Source organism: Pimephales promelas, chromosome 23 (genome assembly GCF_988280905.1).
Source record: "Pimephales promelas chromosome 23, fPimPro1.hap1.1, whole genome shotgun sequence".
In the NCBI taxonomy this organism is placed as follows: domain Eukaryota; kingdom Metazoa; phylum Chordata; class Actinopteri; order Cypriniformes; family Leuciscidae; genus Pimephales; species Pimephales promelas.
The window spans coordinates 5,769,833-5,788,263 of NC_142791.1; the positions used below are offsets into that span (position 1 = coordinate 5,769,833).

The following is an 18,431-nucleotide window of genomic DNA, read 5'->3' on the forward strand; positions in this document are numbered from 1 at the left end:
TGTATTGATAGTCATGAACCCAGTATATGAGCTCAAAGTGAGTGGCGGCTAGCTGATTAACACTTCCTTTCTAAATGCACCAGCATACATTTCCATCTGACTGCATCTCCTGCTGCTCCTTAAGAACATTCAAGAATAGCCACATTATCAGATTAAAGCATATGCAGATGACCCTGTTTTTTATTTAAGTACTTTAAATGTGACTGATGGTGACAGGCCAAGACAGATAAGAGAAGTAGAGAGAACAGTGGACGGATGGGAAAAGAGATATTCCTGACAGAAGAAATCAAAGCTAAAGTCGACTAATGTGATCAGTCAACTCATTCCAGTGCTAATAGGGGACATTACTAACTGACCACCCTTGCTATTTCTGGGTATGGTCATTGGCTTAAAATTGTGATCATAAATAACTAATTAGCCGTTGCATTCCTGGCATGGAGGAGTTAAATTCTTGTTCTTTTCTGGAAAAGCACAGAGGGCAAAGTCACCTGTTCGAGAGTCATCACTGGACAAAGGCAGCATTGAGTAGATAGTCTCAGGATTGAGTCCCTATGGAGGGTGACTGTGTTGGTGATCGAGCTTTTTACTGGAATGTTAGTAAGAATTGATTTACTAATACTGACCGCAATAACAATAATCAGCCCTTTATTCTCAGTATGAGTAGACAGATACTGGATCAGAATCACATGGGGATGAATAAACCGATTGCACATCATTGAACACTTGCGACGTGGCATTGTTGCAGAAAGGTTAAACAGTGAACAAAGGTCTTTAATTGTCTTACTAAAGCTTTAACCAGCAAGACAGAACAGAATCAATGACTTATTTCATTAGATGTGAGTGAGATGACAGCTTTATCATGCAGCTGCTGCCCTAGGCCTCTTTTCATGCGGGAAGCCGTGCGAGTCATTGCAGCCCCGTCCAGTTGAGAATCTGAGTCATGAGCCAGTTTTACCGTCTTCTTTCAGGTAGACATGTTTAAACTGTGCAGGGGGGTCAATGTTAGTGTGAAAAGGGGGATTTTTGGGGGGCTGGGTTGTTTTCATGCGCAGCAGTTTGAATTTAGAAGTGTGTCACACATGCACCACGTAGGAATTTTGAACATTTGCATAACAATGTATAGGTGCTTTTTGCAGCAGGTTTTTGTTCTTGAACAATTTGAGATAAATCAAACCTGAATCACATGAAAGTATTTTGTGCATTTAGGGGAAAACGAGGGGCATTTTGTTCAATTCTTCAGCTTAGAGAGCTCTAGATGCATGTGTTCTTTGTCCGTGCCGTACAACTAAGTACCGTCAAATAATTTTTTTTAACAACACCCGTCTTGTTGCATTTACCCCACAAGAGTGTGTTTATTAGAAATCTGTTTAATTTAAATGTTTTATATATGTGTATATTAAAGGATCTTATTTATCAGCTTATTTATGAATTTGGCAGGAAAGTGGAGGGGGAATGGGTCTGGAAATATGCTTTTTGATTGTTCCAGAGAAAGTATGTGAATGCAAAGTACATTTCAGTAAATTATAAATTCAAATTGTAATTTTAATGCTAATGTTTTAACGCATCTGAAATGACTAAATAAATTAGAATAAATAACATAAACTTGTAAAAGGCTCTTTTCTTACTTAAAATGAATAGTATAAATGAAATGTATAAATGGGAACAATCTATAAATCTAAATTAAAATAATTCGAAATATTATTTTAATATCACTATATTCAAATTATAGTGAATTGTGCTTAAAAAAAATAATTGGACTTCTTAAAACTGATTTCTTTATCATATTGTTGGTTCAAAACATTTTAAAGGGGTCATATGAAGAGTTCAGATGCAAAAGCCTCTAAATGCCATTTGAAATTTTCTTCTTTAATGATGATTTTTATCAAACTTGTATATTTAAGTTCAGTAATTTCACTTAAATAACAATTAATAGGTAATTATCATGGCATTTAGAGGCTTTTGCATCTGAACTCTTCATATAATGGTACATGCACTTTTTCAAGTTGATTGTACTGAAATGTGTGTTGGCAGTGCCTGTACACAACCATCATATAATGATAAAAATCCATCCAGTGTTTTTATTTTAATCTCCTTATATGTGTTCCCCTGTCTCAAATCAAGCCGTTCGACCATGTGACGTCACACGGTTGAACGCCCCTCCCACGATTGTTGATTGACATCAGCGTTTCAACACATCCCCGCCCTGCTGTCATCATAGTCCCTCATTGTTGATTCACTCGAACGAACAATCATTTTGATGTTCCTAAATCTGAACCGCTGAAGACACAGTGGCTGAGTTTTGTTTTCTAAGGGAATATTCCCCACAAGCAACGTCAATGCGTTCATGTTTACGCGATTCGCGAATCTTTTTCGCAGACTGCTTTATAAACGAGGGTCAGTATAAAGCTGGTTTTGCTAACTAGCTGCTCCTGAAAAAAAGAATCGGTACCAACTATTCGTGTCCCTGCTGCACCTCCAGAAGAAGTGAGTGTAAAGTTTTATTAAACTTTATATTAGCATTTGCAAATCGCTTGCACGCTTCACAATGAATGCGGCTAAGGTTTACACTCTGGGTTATGTTTTCTATATATTATGTTCTCAATATAAGTCATAATCCCACGTTTATAATGAACAACTCATCATGGTTATTGTGTTATTACAAACTGAGTACGTATACATCAGTAAACACATAGCGTTTGCACATCTCACTAAGTTGCCCCTAGTGGATTTTTGATGTATTGCAGTTTTTCGCACTTCTGGGTAGGCTTCATTTTTCAGATTAGAAGGTTGCCGCTTGGCATCTTGCAACAGGGGTCTTGTCATAGGAAGTAGCTAGGTAACGCTGCTATCTCTGCCTTTACTTCGAATTAATTGATGGTGGCGGACTTTTGTGCTGTGTGTGATTGTGCACGAATCAAATCTAAACTAGGAAGTTTTTTTTTTCTGGAATCAATGATAAATCCGTTGGAATGAACCAAATTTATAATGATTTTATTTCCGTTAAACCTGTGTCTACATTGACGCTGATGCATTAAAACGGAGGGGCTCCCCCGTTCCAAGATGGCGGCTCTATTGACACATTCGTTCTAATGAACTGCCATAGCCAAGGCGACGTCTAGTGTATATATCCATGGCCGCTTGGGTCAAAACGCCCGCAGAACAGAGGGGCGGAGTCTGCGAGGCTCATTATCATTTAAAGGCATATGTGCTGAAAACAGAGTTGTTTTTGACCAGGTAAAATTTGTGTTTTTTTACAATACTAATGAGAATTTTTTTATTAAAGTATATTACAAATATTTCATTTAGACCCTAAGAATCAAATTAACTTGTATGAAAATGGCATAATATGACCATGATAATTATCTGCTTCGGCTTCTGTTCACCTATTCGTCTGTGGACTCTGTGCCACGGGTGATTGGTTAAGTGACATCCTGTTGAAGGTGAGCACGGTTTACCCGCAGACCTAGAGCTCACCGGATAGCTCAACCTACAGCTGCCTCACTGTATGACTGTACAGACTGCACCGTTCCTGTGCGGTTACAGCTCTGGAGGTGTGTGAATGCATTCATCTCGTATAACTCTTCTGCAATAAAAGTTGTGTGCAGGTGAAATGTCATTATGAAAACCTTGTTTAGCATGCTTCTGTCGCGAGTGACAATGCAGGTGACAATAGGCTGGATTTGATTGGATTTCAGGAAACATTCTTTTAGTCGCTTAAGGTTGTCGGCATGGACTTGAGACTTTCCTCTGTATAGATCAGCCCTCCATTAATTCCAAGAGTAACCTGGTATGCTGAAACTTATCAGATCTCTTTTCAAGACATCTTCATACCCCAGCTTGCACCCTCCAACTTGTAACTAGAAATGCATCTAATTGGAAGCCTTTTATTTTTCCTTCCTTTAGTATTTTTGCAGAAGTCCTATCAAGGTTATTTCAATTTTTATGCGACAGCAGATGTTCATGTTTTGCTCTTCATCTTTTGCTGCTCTCTTTTTGTTTGTGTGTTTCCATTTCAAAACTCTTGTTCTTAATCATCACTCCCGTCAAATACAAGTCTCGGCCCTATATCATGCATCTGTAAGTTAGCTACAGTGGCAGAGCGGCCGCAAGTGCGTCAACAGTGGATGCCGTTCTGAGTGTTGCTCTGACGTTTAAATATCCTGTTTACTTGTTTGCACAATTTTCATTAAAACGAAATTGACCTTTGAGCGTAATGTTTATTTATCTGTTATTAATAGCATCATTGGTGACGTCTTTTCCAGTTTAACTGTAGTTATAGAGCGTCTCCAGTGCAGTGGTCTGCTAGAATAGGCAGATTGCAGACTCACCAACCAGTGTGTCTCATGGTCATGCTGAAGTGCCAGTGTTTTTTGATTAAGAGGAAGGGAAGGGCATTACAGGCTGGACTGTGGCAACACCATCCACACATCCTCCTGAACTAGACACCCAAGCTTCACCCCAGCCTGGCCTTGCCCGCACAGTCATCCTGGGCATGTTTGGTCCTCCAGTGAGTCAGTAGACAGTCCACCCTTTTGATTTTGTGAATTCTGTTTCTGTGTAATCAGAGCTCGCTTTGAAGGATGCCTGATGTCTGGCTGATCTCTCGTGCCCTAGCTTGTTGCATGGGTACGTAGGAATGATTTATGTCAATTGAAATTTTCAGCTGATGTTTTGGCACAAACAGCTTTCATTCCTGGTGCTCTTTTCCAAAACCAAGTGAGCAACAGATTTGGAGATGGCATTTTATTCCATATAGTTCCATATAGAACCTTTTTCCTGGTTACAAAGAATCCTAAAGAGTTTTTATTATTGAACCCTTAAAAACTGTTCCGTATAGAACCTTTTAGGTGTTCCAAATACATAGCGCTGATAAAACCTTTTAAGGTTCTATATAGAACCTTTTCTTCTAAGAGTGCAGTATTGTAGCCGATATTGAAAAGGTTCCATATAGAACCCTTTTCCTGGTTGAACCCTTAAAAAGGGTTCTGTGTAGAACCTTTGGGGTTCCAAATATGTAGCACTGATAGAACCTTTTAAGGTACTATATAGAACATTTTCTTCTAAGAGTGCAGTATCGGAGCCAATATTAATACCGAGTAATAAATTAATGCATCTCTAAAATGTTCCAAATTTGTCTCTTATAATGTTGCTTGACAGTTCGGATGCTTCCTTAGTACACAGCTGCCTATGTAGGCTGTAGGTTGCAAGGCAGTTCACTAGGCTTTGTGTCTTTAATCAGATTAGTGGATGTGCGTGAGTTTGTAAACACACTTGCCTGCTTTGTGTACGTATGTTTGTGCGTTCGAGGTGACGAGTGTCTAGCCTGTGTGGTGGGAAGTGACACTTGTATGAGTGTGCTATAATTACCTCCTCTGAGAAGGCATAGAGCCCCAGAGGGGAAGAGATCCGTATTCCCTGTCTCCTAGTCCCGTGCTGATAAGTCTTTTCCAAAATAGGAGTGATCTCACCCCTCTCTTTCTGTCTTCCTCTTGTCCTTTGTTTAGTCTGTTTTTTTTTTCTTCATTCTCACTGTTTAAACATGGGACTGGCGCAGCTGGTGGAGAAACAGGAATGAGTGTGAGCACGTAAAGAAATGTATGTGTGTGTGTGTGTGAGAGAGAGAGAGACAGAGTGATTAATACTCTGAGTTCGGGGATCTCCATTCAGGACACGTCCTCATGGTTTGCTTATGAGGTCATTGGGAAAGATCTTCATGTAACATGGAGCTAGTTTTAACTGACACCAAGAACCAGACCAGAGGTGAACAGTTATCAGTTTCTCAGAGCGAGACCGTTTTAAAATAACTGCACTATAAATGTTTAAGACAATTTTTTTAAAGCCTCTGACTTCATTAGTGTGTACAGATGTTGTCTATGTTGGTAAGAAACTGTAAATGTTTGTGCTTAATGTACACTAGTGCATGGCCTCTACCCTTTATTTAAAGATGGCTGTCCTCATCAGCTGGTGGTTCCCTCTAATTTTTTGTTCTTGCTGAGCACAGCCTATTTTTATTGGGCGTGTCCTTCATCCTATCCTGACTACGTCAGACTTCGTACTTCCGCTCAATTTCCAAATTTCCGCGTATTTTCCAAATTCAATCAACTTTACTTACAACAATTCCAAACTCAGGTACAAGGATGACAGGCAGAAGGTTTACACACACTGAACACGGGGTGACAAACACCATTCATAACGCTGTAACATTAATAAGAACAGGTGACGACAATGACTAAACACAGGTGACGTAGACAAGAGGGATGCTGGGAAGTGAAGTGAAGAGGCGGAGACAAGACAGACTGTTACAGTAACATCTTTGATCGATTTAAATCTGATCAATAATCCAAAAAAAATCATTCATTCAAACTCTTGTTTTCTTCAAGATAACTCGTTCTGCCATGACAACATTAGCCAAGATCATGAAACAAGATAAAGAGCAATGCTGCACTCCCTTTGTAGATGGAAATTCTCTAGTAATGCAGCCTTTATCTTGTGAATTAGTCAGTCCTGCGTATTTACACATACAATGTCTTCAGTTTTAGTTTTTCAGCGCTGGTTTTAAAGTTAAAATCCCATGAATTTATTTAACTCTGATTCCTTAAACGTCATGGTTTTTCTCACTTTTTAGTTTAGTTTTTGTTCTCTTTGCGCGGGAGCGACATCAGAAGTGTGCGGCTGTGCACGAGCACGGCTTAGAGGGAACATTGGCTGGCAGCTTTAGAGGGGACCTGAGGTCAGAGGTCACCTGTGACTCAAGACTTGAGGAATTCAGTCTCAAGGAAATGAATAGCATGGGGGGGATAAGAGACAGAAATTGTAAGGCTTCAGGAAATGATAGCTCATTAGAATGTTGTCAGATGGTGACTGAGAATTATTAACTGTTTTATAGAGGGACGGGAAGAAAAACGGAAGCGGGAACCTGTTTACCTCCAAAAATCCCCATGTTGTTTGCCTGTTTTCACCTTCCTGCTTGCTTATCATATTGTTCTTCTTGCATGATTTAGCTTCTGGGTATGTTTCAGTCACCACTCCAAAGTGTGTAAAACACAAGTGTTGACAAGTAATTCAGTTAATGGTGTTACAAGGCCTCTTTATTGTTTATATAATTTAGTATTATGACCAAATTGAGCTCCAATCTAATTTCAATACATTTAAATTGATAAAATATGAATTTGCTTAGTGCATTTGCAACAGAACATAGATCATTTTATTCATTCTAGTTCCCAGCATGCTTTTCATTGGACTTAAAAGGATTCAAATTAAGTGTTTGGCCTATTATGTGTTTTTTAAGCAAAATAAAGAAAGGAAAGAGACTTAGTATGTAATCTTCTGTTATATTAAAGAGTTAGTTCCCCCAAAAATGAAATTTCAGTCATTAATTACTCGCCCTCATGTCGTTCCAAACCAGTAAGACCTTTGTTCATAATAAACATAAATTAAGATATTTTTGATGAAATCCAAGAGCTTTCTGGCCCCCCATAGATAATATCCTAACCACTTTCAAGGCCCAGAAAGATAGTAAAGTTAAAATAGTCCATATGACTACAGGGGTCCAACCTTAATTTTATGAAGTGAGACTGACACTGAAGAGAAGAGATTGTTGAATAAAGTCATTATTTTTGTTTAGGGGTTTTTTTTGTGCACAAAAGTATTCTCGTAGCTTCAAAACATTAAGGTTGAACTACTATTTAGTAGTCCACATTGACTATTTTAGCAATATCTTGACGTTGCTAGGGGGGTCTAAGAGCTCTCAGATTTCATCAAAAATCTTAATTTGTGTTCCGAAGATGAACGAAGGTCTTACAGGTTTGGAATAATATAAGATGAGTAATCGAGAGCACAGGTACAGAGATTTTTTGGGTGAACTATCCCTTTAATATTTAGAGTAGTTATTGGTATGTTCTGGTAGCTTGTGTTTAGGTTGTATACATGCTAATGTTAGTGAAAAGCATAGAATTTGCAGTTAAGTTTGTTGTTAAGAAAATCAATTTCCTACTTTCCACAATTGAATTAATTCCAGCGTTTCGAGCGAACACTCATTAGCTAATCCCACAGTCTTCCTCTCCTCCACCATGCCTCACTCCGCAAAGTGTGTCAGCCTGTCATGTGTCCTTATCTGGAGAGCTTCTGTTGCTCTCTCTGTTTCTTTTATTTTTCTCGCCCGATCTTGTTGATGACTTGGAGCTCGCTGAGTCAGAAGTGCGTTTGGTCAAACAGGCCGTGAGGAGAAGATTGCCTGCACTGTCATGCTCTAGATTTCACATCGCCGATGACCGGCATCCTCATCATCCTGTTCTTCAGGATCATCATCCTTCCCTACAATGTGTTTGAATCATCTCCCATTTCCTGTCACTGATGTCACTCAGAAGAGAGACACATAGGAGCCTGTAATAATGAAGTGACCTCAGAGACCTGCTCACCTGTGCTTTAATGCTGGCCGTAACATATCCTCAGTATCACTTAAATGTGACTAATCCATACTAATCAATATGGCAAACCTTGATAACATTGTTAGCTTTCTGCAGTCATCCTAGGTGTGAGTGAATAGGCATTGTGGGAAGACTTGAGTCTTGATCTGCTGACGCGCTCATTAGGTGTATTTGTCTTTGTGTGATTTCTGTGTATTTGTGCGGATTTAGAGTCTTGTCAGTTTTGAGGTTTTTTTAGTGACTTTAATTGATAGAATAAATTATATTATGATACAAAATATGTGAATTATAAGTGATCAGTGCTTGATTTAAAACATATAGATCAATTATACGTATAAAGGATACATTACTAATTCACTCTACATTTGTATTTCATATTCATTTCATTTATTATACAGGAAAGTTCAACAGTATAGTTACAGTAAAACGGGCTTGGCTTAGTTTAAAAACTGGTTCACAGCAGGTTCCTGTTCTGCAGCAACATACAACAATAAACAGAATTTCAGCACATTTATACAAGACATTATTATTGACTATATAGATATAAACAAGTAAAACATAAAATATGGAGAAAAAAAAACACTAAAAAGAGTACATGAGCAATCAATGTGTACAAGTTTGACTATTAAGAAGAAACTGTTTCTTTGACTTTTTGAAATATGTGAAGGACGATGATGTTCGAATATGATAGGGAATATAATTTAAGGGATATGTAATTTTTATATAATAAAACATTTAATAAAAAAGAAAACTCTTTTGCTGGCTTTTTACTCATTGCAAGAAAGCCATTTTGCGAACAGATTTGATAAACAATGAAGCATGGCTTTCCTGTAAATCCAGCATATCTGAAATATTATTTTGAAATATTGACTCATCATCCCTGGTCATTTTTAAATCATTTTAATGATTGATTTTATACAATAATGAATTATTGATCTGTTATTGCTTCAGTATTTTTGATAATGTAATTCAGTTGCATACAATGTTAAGCTTTTCACTTTCATAAGAAAACTCATCAAGGAATTTTCATACTTTGAACGACGTAGATAATTAAAAATAGAAAATATGACGCAATTGCAGAAAACAGTGGAACACGCATTTCACATAATACGATTATTAGGGAAAATTACATGTTTATCCCCAACATACATTTACAGTGTGCACAGTAGACTAGAGGTATTTTTCCCCTTTTTTGTACGGTTAAAAACAGGAAATTACACCTTTATAATTGTTTTCCTTTCTAACCCACATTAAAACAGTTTTAACAAATCAAGCAGTATATCTAATTGACTTATGCACTTTTGTTCCTACATTAATTTTTTTTTTTGCCAAGTTGATAATTGGCTTCAATTTTGAATTTTCCATTTTTAACCTTTTCATACAAACATTACTCACAGTTGCAGCCACAACAATATAGGTTTTATTTTTACACACAAACGGGACAAAAACAACTTTAGCAATTCATTAAAAATGTATAGTGTAGTGTTTATTCATTTATATCATTTAATTTAGCATGAAATACATTTTTAACACCCAATTTGTATGCATATTTTGATCACTATCATTATTAGCTAAGACATGCTACTGAAAAACAAATGTATTCAATCTCTACAGAATTTATAGCATGTCGTAACAACACAAAATTAATTTTCCTCCTACTCAGATATGCACAAGAATTGTTGTTGTGACTATATGTTGTTTTTCTTCTGATAACCCTACACTTTCAGGGTTGTTGTTCAGCAGAAATAATTCTTTCCCACCATAAAAGATGTTTTTACAAAACTCCAAAACTATGCCAGATATATTTTTGGAAACATTTCAAGTACTCACTTTTATTGCCCCTCATTGTACAAATCGCATGGGTTCCACCGTGAACAAAATCTGCCTTTAAAAAAAAAGCATTTTGTCATCTGAAAATATAAATATGAGCAGATCATGCAACGTTGGCAGTGAATATATATCTCTCTCAGTCCGACATGTTTTTCCAAAGAGATCTCAGCCCTAGAAAGTTCCAGAAGCAAAGTGAAAATCCTTGTTTTATGGACATGGAGATAGTCCTCATGTTTTAGTAGCGTGCTTCTGACTGTTGGTAGGAGTGTAATATCTGACTCGTACAGGCACTGACTCACCGTGGCTCATCGGACAAGGCTCGATTGGAGCCCGCCAATTTCTCAAACACAAAGACACAAGTTTTTGATCTGACTCTTTGTTCTGGCGCAACAGCATTTCGCCGTACCTGTGCTCCAAAATCTGACAGAAAACCAAACTAATGAAGGTTTAGATGTGACATTCTGCCTCAGATGTGCTAATGCTAGCTTCTCTGTGTGTTTACAGTTGGTTGGATTTTGGTATGTTCTCCTCTGAGGTGTGTGGGTGTTGGTTTTGATGGTGGATTTTCAGTAACGTCTTTACAAACCTGCATTATTTTGCTTCTCCTTTTGGGCTTGATGTGTTTGCGCTTAGTTAACCCACATCAAGGGTGGATAACGATAATGCGTTTGGTTAATGATTTAGCAAAATAGCCAGTATGAGCTCATCTATTGTTTATCCGTGAAGTTGCACTTTCAGAAACTCAAGTGGGCAGAGGGTCCTGTTTGCGTGTGTGATGTGTAGAGTTCAAAGAGAACGTTATCGGGCACATGACCGTGTAAAGTGATAAAACAAAAGTCCAAGTGTGTCAACGAGCATCGGGTCATGAAAAAAAAAAGTTTTATTCTGCATGAGTCAAATGTCATTTTATCAATAAATTGCCTGAATAATCTTACTTATATAATTTTTTAAACATTTAATTAATTTCCTTGGCTTGCTTAGACAATCCATGCCAAGACAATCTCCTTCTCTTTTCCTTTCCGTGTGTGTGTGTGTGTGTGTGTGTGTGTCATGTGGGGGGGGTACGGTTAGGTAGTGACTGAATCTCATAAAAGGGTTTCCTAATATGGGCTGTCTCTCACAGAGCCCCGCCTCCCTGCTTCAATAGGTGGGGTTTACACTCTCTCTCGACCAGTAATGACACGCCATGGACTTACTTCCTCATTAATTGGCTGAAACCAGTTCTTACAGGAACCGCCGGTGATAAATGTGTGAGTTCTGAGAAATCATTCATTTCTTCCTCCAGCCTGGCTGAGGGACATTACAGCAGAGTGTGAGTGAGGATGGCTCCCTGTGTGAGCATGCCTTCGGGAAAAGCTTTTTTTTTTCTATTTATGTGCGTTTCTCTGCGTATTTTTTTTCGTAATTCTTTTTAAGTGCTTAGGATACGTAGTTCCCAGAACCAGCTGTACTTTTACCGTTTTTTTTTTTTCCTTCTCTTATTTGGGATAAAAGCTCGGTCTCTATCTCCCTCTGTCTGCGAGCGGGGAGAGAAAGGAGAGGCAGGGTAAAGGAAACTCACTGACCTCTCGAGTCGGTAAGTGAAATTTATGTGACCTCTCTCTCTCCCCCTCCCTTTCTTTCTTTCCTTCTTTCTTTCTCCCTCTCCTGTACCGTCCCCTCCTCCTTTTCTTCTTTTCTGTCACAGAGCTCTTCCCCTGTTTGGCGCCTCTCTACAGAAGCCTTTCAGGGAGTACCTTGAGGCCCAGAGGGCAAAATCACAACTCCGGACAGGACGGACGGACGGACGGACGGCTCGCGGGAGAGGCCACCCCAATCGTAAGTCCCATCACTCATACAGGGTTTCTCTTAAATTTACCTCATTCACAGATGTGGCTTTTGTATATTTAGCCTCCGTTCCTCCTTTTAATTTATCACACGCACCCCTATTTCTTTTTTGTTCCACATCCTAATTACCTCCCTGGCCTAATTATCGCTTGGAGACTGGTTTTATTCTACCGTGTGATTCCGGTGAGGTGTTATTGTTTGCATGTGGCAGACCGTAGCGTCAGGGGCTCCGCGTGGGCCGCGCGGCGGTCGGTCGCGGGGGCCTGTTCGGGGTCTGGCTGAGGAGGGATGCTGAGTCATACTCCGAGCTCTTTGAGTGAACCGGACACTCCCCCGCGTCACACTAACTCCCCCCTCTCGGCAGCGAACCCCGTTGAACCCAGCGCAGCCGGAGACGGGAGGGGCCCCTGGGAGTAAAAGAAGGAGGAGGGTGGGGGTGGGGGGGTGGGGGGGTGGGCGTTCGGAAGGGAAGCAGGAGGGAGGGGTTGAGGCTGTACTCTCGATTCCTGCCACTGGTCCCTCACAAGTGCGCACGGAAACAAAGAGCTACACCTTGTTTTTTTATTTTACCTTCATCTGCCCGTGTGCGATTCGCTATCTAAAGCACATTTCCAGCTCGTGTGTGCATGCGTGTAAACGTGTGGGAGGAGGAAATGAAAAAGAAAGATGAAGTTGCACAATGAGAGATTACGGATGTTTCTGGAACAATGTTCCTTTTTTCTGGTAACTTGCTCCTGCTGTTACTTAAGGAAAGCTGTGGGCTTGTTCAACCAGCAGGAAGAGACGATGCCACCGTGTGCGTCACTAACGCAAATCTTGTTGTAACGGAACTGAAAGATTGGAAGGAAATGCACGTGGAGATGAGTGATTGCTTAACCTGTGATGTTTCTGATGAGTCTCTCTCTCTCTCTCCTTACAGGTTTCTGAAGATTTGTTTCTCATCTGATGCATCTTGAACTTGTGGAATCTAACAGCCAACAGAGAGCTAAACTAAATCAAGAAACCCATTATTTTTCTTGAAGGTTTTTTGGTTATGGGTTAATATTTGTATTTTTTAATGTGCTTAGTTAGCTGGCGGATTGTGCTGAGAGACTCGTGTTCTCAGCTCTGTGTCTTGCAGAGGTTATCTGATCCCATTGGTGGGGATGTTAAGGTGCGCCGTGGCTTATGTTGTTTGTGGTCTATTACTCTAAATTTTTAAAATTTGCTTTGAATCGCTGCATATTCCAGTGTATAGTGGATTTCTGATACTAGATTTGAAAATGGGTTAAATTAAGGCATAACAGGAAGTGAATGTAAAGTATTGCAACCAACTCTCTTGGTATTGCATGACTTTTTCTGAGCTAAGATCCTCTGGTGTTCTAAAAGCTTGGTGAATCATAATGTTCCTTTCGTCTAGAGTTATTGTTTTGTTTCCAAAGATCCATAGAGGAGAGGGGGAAGGAGTGTGTGTGTGCGTGTGTGACCACATGACTCACTACAGGGCCACTCCACCAGATGCAATAACGCATTCAATCAGATTAAGAAGCGCGTTTGTGTTCAGGCACATATGTGCGTGGGTGGCTGCCACGTTTCGCGCGTATAGCTTCTTATCGCACGTATTCTATACATCAGAAGAGCATCCGGTCACGCTGGAGGACTGGATGATGCTCGCTGCTGTGAGAGATGCTCGATTGGATTTGACTAATGGATTGTCTGGCAGTTGGAAAGGTAATTCTCTTCCTTCTTTTATAGTTTGAATAGTTTAATTTACATGAAGATATCTAGCTTAAACCTAATGCAGTGGTGGTTTCCCCAAACCGCACATTTTGGGTGTCTCCCTAATCTAACACACCTCATTCAACTCATCAGTTCACTATTAGAGGCTCTATGTCCTGAATTGGGTGTGTCTTAAATTCAGTGTTGAGGGACACAGGGACCTCCAGATGAAGAACCACTGCACTGGTGGCATAACATCAGGCGGCTAGGCAAACGTCTTGTCCATTGCTTATTTGTACGTCTTTTTTCCCCTTTTAATTGCTTGTGAAGTGTTTTTTCGGTGCCTTTTTGTAACGCTGCCCTGGTATGTGAGTCTGGAAGCTGCAGGCGTATAAAAAAATGGAACAGTGTGGAGTTTCTTTTGCCGTTACCTTAAATGAACCCTCCGATGAACTCAATGCACTGCGCTGCTGGCGTAGAGGATGAGGCGGTGTTGCCAGATCTCGTGAGAAAAGCAAGCGAATTCAATGGCTCGAGTTCACTGCTCAGCATCGAATAATTTAGATTACAGAAATAACCTGACTGCATTAATTAACTAAATTAAAGATTTAATTAAATTGGATATTCGACATATAGCCAAGAAACAAATGGAAATGTTCTCTGGTTAAATGTACATTTAACCAGCGAACAATATATCCATGTGATCATTTGTATTAAATAACACAAACATTTTTTATTTGTTGAATACAGTCGTGTAACGTTGAAATCCTAAACACGCGTTTGTTTTCTAGAAATAAACCGACGATACATTTGCCCGTTTTAATTTCCACGCTTCTTTTTGAAAAGTGGATTATAATACGCGGATATGGCAACACTGTTGGTAGAGAGAAGGAGCGAGAAAAGGGTAGCGCGCGAGAGAGGATGTGTCTCAAAATCCAGCGAGACAGTCTTTCGGACGTTCGAGCTTGATGCCCTCAGAACGCTGTCTTGTTAGGCAGCTCGCTATGATTCGAAACACAGGCAGGGTGAAACAGAAAGGAGACGCTGCCTTCGATTATCTCACACAACATCCGCTAAATGAGGGGGAAAAGCTTTCGGTTCTTCCATAACGGGATTTAAATCATTACATTGTTAGAATTAGTGACCACGCCTCTCTTTGAGCGCCATCCTCTCGTCTCATCATTGGTAAGTGAGTTAATTCTTCATCATGTGTCTTTATTGGTGTGGACAAGTCTCTCCCAGTGTGTCAGATAGCTTATCAGACTGGTGTTGGCTGTTACATTCGCCCGGCGACAACAGTCTGTAGGCTGTCTGACATTTTGGGCTCTTTCATCCCCTCTAGAAAACATTATATATTTTTTTTATTTTTATTTTTTTGTATAGCCTAACTATTTATTTATTTTTTTTTTTTTGCATCACTGAACAATGTTTTTCTTTTCCTGATGGTGTCTAATTTTAGTGGGTCATATGTTATCGAAATATTTCTAATGTGTGTGTTTACAAAGAGCGTTATTGACGTGTTTTTGCTTGTTCTATAGACGTACGTGCTTGTCTGTCTTTCCGTAGCCCTTCTCTGTAAAAGGGCGTGTGTGTGTGTGTGTGTGTGTGTGTGTGCGCGGGCGCGCGCGCTCAGCACTGGTTTTGTCCACTTGAATTTCTTGAGAATCCAAAAAGAACACACCTTATTGCAACATAGCCTACTAGTACTCCGTTATGATGACAGATCTTTTTGACCACCCCTTCATTTGCACTTGCTCTACAGTTTTTCCCTTTCTAATGTAACTGTTCAGTCGTTATCTAACATGTGCAACTGGTATTTGTTATTAAATTAAAAAAGATGTTCATTCAACAATATGTTCATCCCCACCCCCCAGGGTGATACTTGGCTTTCACAGTCGAGTCGTATCATTTCCTCTGTAACTGTTCAGAACATCCTGTGCTTTTTAGGGAACCCCCTCTGCCATTCATGTTTGACTGTGTATGTCCTGTGTGTAAATCAATAAAGTTTAAATAAATAAATGTCAGTCTGTGTCCTGGTTTTTGTGATTTGGGTTAATGAGTTTTCACTGTAAAAAAAATATTGTCATGATTTGTAATTTCAACATTTTTTCCTTTTGTCAAATCAACTTAGATCATTTATGTAGTTCAGATAACATAATATTTTGAGTTTCTGATGATTAAATCAATCTCATTTATTGTATTAACTCAAATTTTTTATTTCAATGAACTTAATTTTTTAAGGTAACCAAGTTACTTATTTCTTTAAGTTAAACCAACAATATTGTTTTTACAATGGCCTATTTTTGTTATTTGAGCTTTATTATGTATTGTTCACACATCTAAGTTTTTGTAATGCACAGCAATACAACATACATTTTTTTAATTCAATTCAATTCAAATCAAATCAGTTAAACAATAATAAAAAAATACTCGGGTTTATACGTGACTGAAAATAAAGATCAACAACATAAAGAAAAGTATAGCCTAAAGAGCAAATAAGTGAAAACAAATGTCATTCCCTTATGCGCCAATAAGCATCAATGAAAAATAGCTCAGAAAATGTAGCCTACTGTAAACTATCATATTTACATTTACATTATGTGTCAGAGTGAGCTAGTTAAGTCACTCTTTCTTCAGTGATTTATCTCAGTCACGCGAACTAGCTTACAGTTACGGCCTTTGCTTGAGGGTTCGCCAGTATGCAAATCACTAATTCAAACAGGTTTTAATATTCAAATAAGGCTTAACATGTTCAGTTGTAGTTTTTACAACCCTCCTCCTTCTCACCACCACTCTTTTGTGGTTGCACAATAAGGTGTTCTTGTTTGGCATGTGACCAACACCACACTTTTGAGGGATTCATTCGATTTCCAAACGTGCATGAATAGTGCGCACTACCTCTAGAAACCAGTAGGGGACACACGCGAACATTTAAAAACAATACATTTACAACATTTTCCTATATAAAATGGAAACATTAAAAACATTATAAATAAATAATATAAAACATTTGCATTTTAGCAGTAGTGTTCACACACTTTATTGTGTTTTGTGACGAGAAGCTACATGTTATGGTCATATGACACATTTTGGAAGATTCTGGGTGAAGAAAAAACCATCACAGGTGTCAAATACAAGTGTATTCATAACTAAAAGTCTGATGTCGAGGTGAATCAGGGGATTTAACTGTCACATGAATCAATGATGTGCTGTCACCGAACAGGAGAACACTGGCACACCCAGGTTGAGTCAGGCTGACGCAGATACTAGGTATCTTTACCCAGGAAAACTCTCACATATGCATGAGCTTTGCGTATCTGCACATGTCACAGAAACCCACAGGCATGTATAATTAAAACTAGCAGAAAAATTAAGAGTTTTCTTCATATCTCTCATTCTAAATTGCCACATTTTTTGGGGAAACATAGTACAATCTGTCTACAATCTACAATAGGAGGCCTGTTTTTAAAACGAACAATACAGCTTAAAATAGCTTGATTGTAGTTATCAGAATCAACATTGTGTCAGGTTTTGTAAAGAATAAGTTATGCCTCTTAAAAAAAAAAGAAAAGAAAATGTAACTTTGGAAAGTCCCTGTAATTTGCATAGTTTTTGCTTGAAGCATACGTGACACAAAGTGCCCATTGTGATCCATTCATTTGGTTTTATAAAGTAGGGAACAGAGAATTGTGGCTACCCAGCACTTTGTAACAATGTATATTGTGTGAGCTCGCATCTTTCTTCTGAACATGCCTTTTGGCAAGCTTGCTGACTTTTGAACATTTTAAAGTAAAGAATAGGATAAAGGGTTTGAAAAGAATTACCCCCCATTCAACAGAATTACCCTTCACGGTCACAAATAATCCAGTAGTGGCAAAAGGATTGAATTTTTCTTCCACATACCACTGATCTCAAAGTCCAAACACATTGCCAGTCTTTTGTCGACACCTACTGGCAGTGAAGCGGTACTACAAGTAAAACTGCTTCCTACATACACAGGGAGTGACGTGTATTTATATCTATACACCCACTTAACACAGATACCAAACGACGGGAGTAAAATAAAAGACATTCGCGTGTTTAAATGAATATACACGCTAATTAATATATTGGCATTTGGTTTTACACATTCAGGAACATACGTTACGCACAGACGCTAAGTGAAATTCGCTGTTAGCCGTGATCGTTTAACGTTACCGCTAGTTAATCTCTGTCAGGATATGTTGCGTAATGACTGGACCCGGTTATGGCGTCTGTGAGTCGTGTGGGAACATGAGGCGTCAGGATTTAACATTATTTCAGTATTGGTGCTTGTGAATAAACTGTTATCATGGCTGGTGTGTTTGATATCGACCTGGACCCGGCGGAGGACAGCGTGTCAGATGAGGAGCTCCCTGACGGGGTATGTAGCTAACCGGTAACAAGCTCGGTTCCAGATTTTCCGCATCGCCTGGGCTGGACCGGCCAAAAAAATCGATAAGCTTTTCAAAAACTCGGCATAAAAGTACTTTGACTATTCTATATACGTTAAACTATTAACTTAGATGACAACAATGGCACTGTAAGTGTAATATTTACCATACTACTGAATTATCTGGGATTTAGGTTCGGTTTTCTTTTTAAAAACGACAAATTTGCAGTAAGTTACCA

General features: G+C 39.0%; 1 protein-coding gene across 2 annotated transcripts in view; it reads left to right on the forward strand.

Annotated features, from left to right (window-relative positions):
• The window catches only part of rps6kb1a (ribosomal protein S6 kinase B1a), a 47,935-nt gene that overhangs the window by 15,047 nt on the left and 14,457 nt on the right, over window positions 1-18,431 (forward strand). The window contains exon 1 of one of the 2 annotated variants that reach the window (XM_039678059.2): window positions 17,441-18,183. The exons of the other annotated variant lie outside the window; for it this stretch is intronic. Coding sequence (XP_039533993.2) covers window positions 18,112-18,183 — 72 coding nt within the window. The 5' untranslated portion in view covers window positions 17,441-18,111. Of the gene's footprint in view, window positions 1-17,440; window positions 18,184-18,431 lie in introns of those variants that run through there. 2 annotated transcript variants of the gene reach the window in all.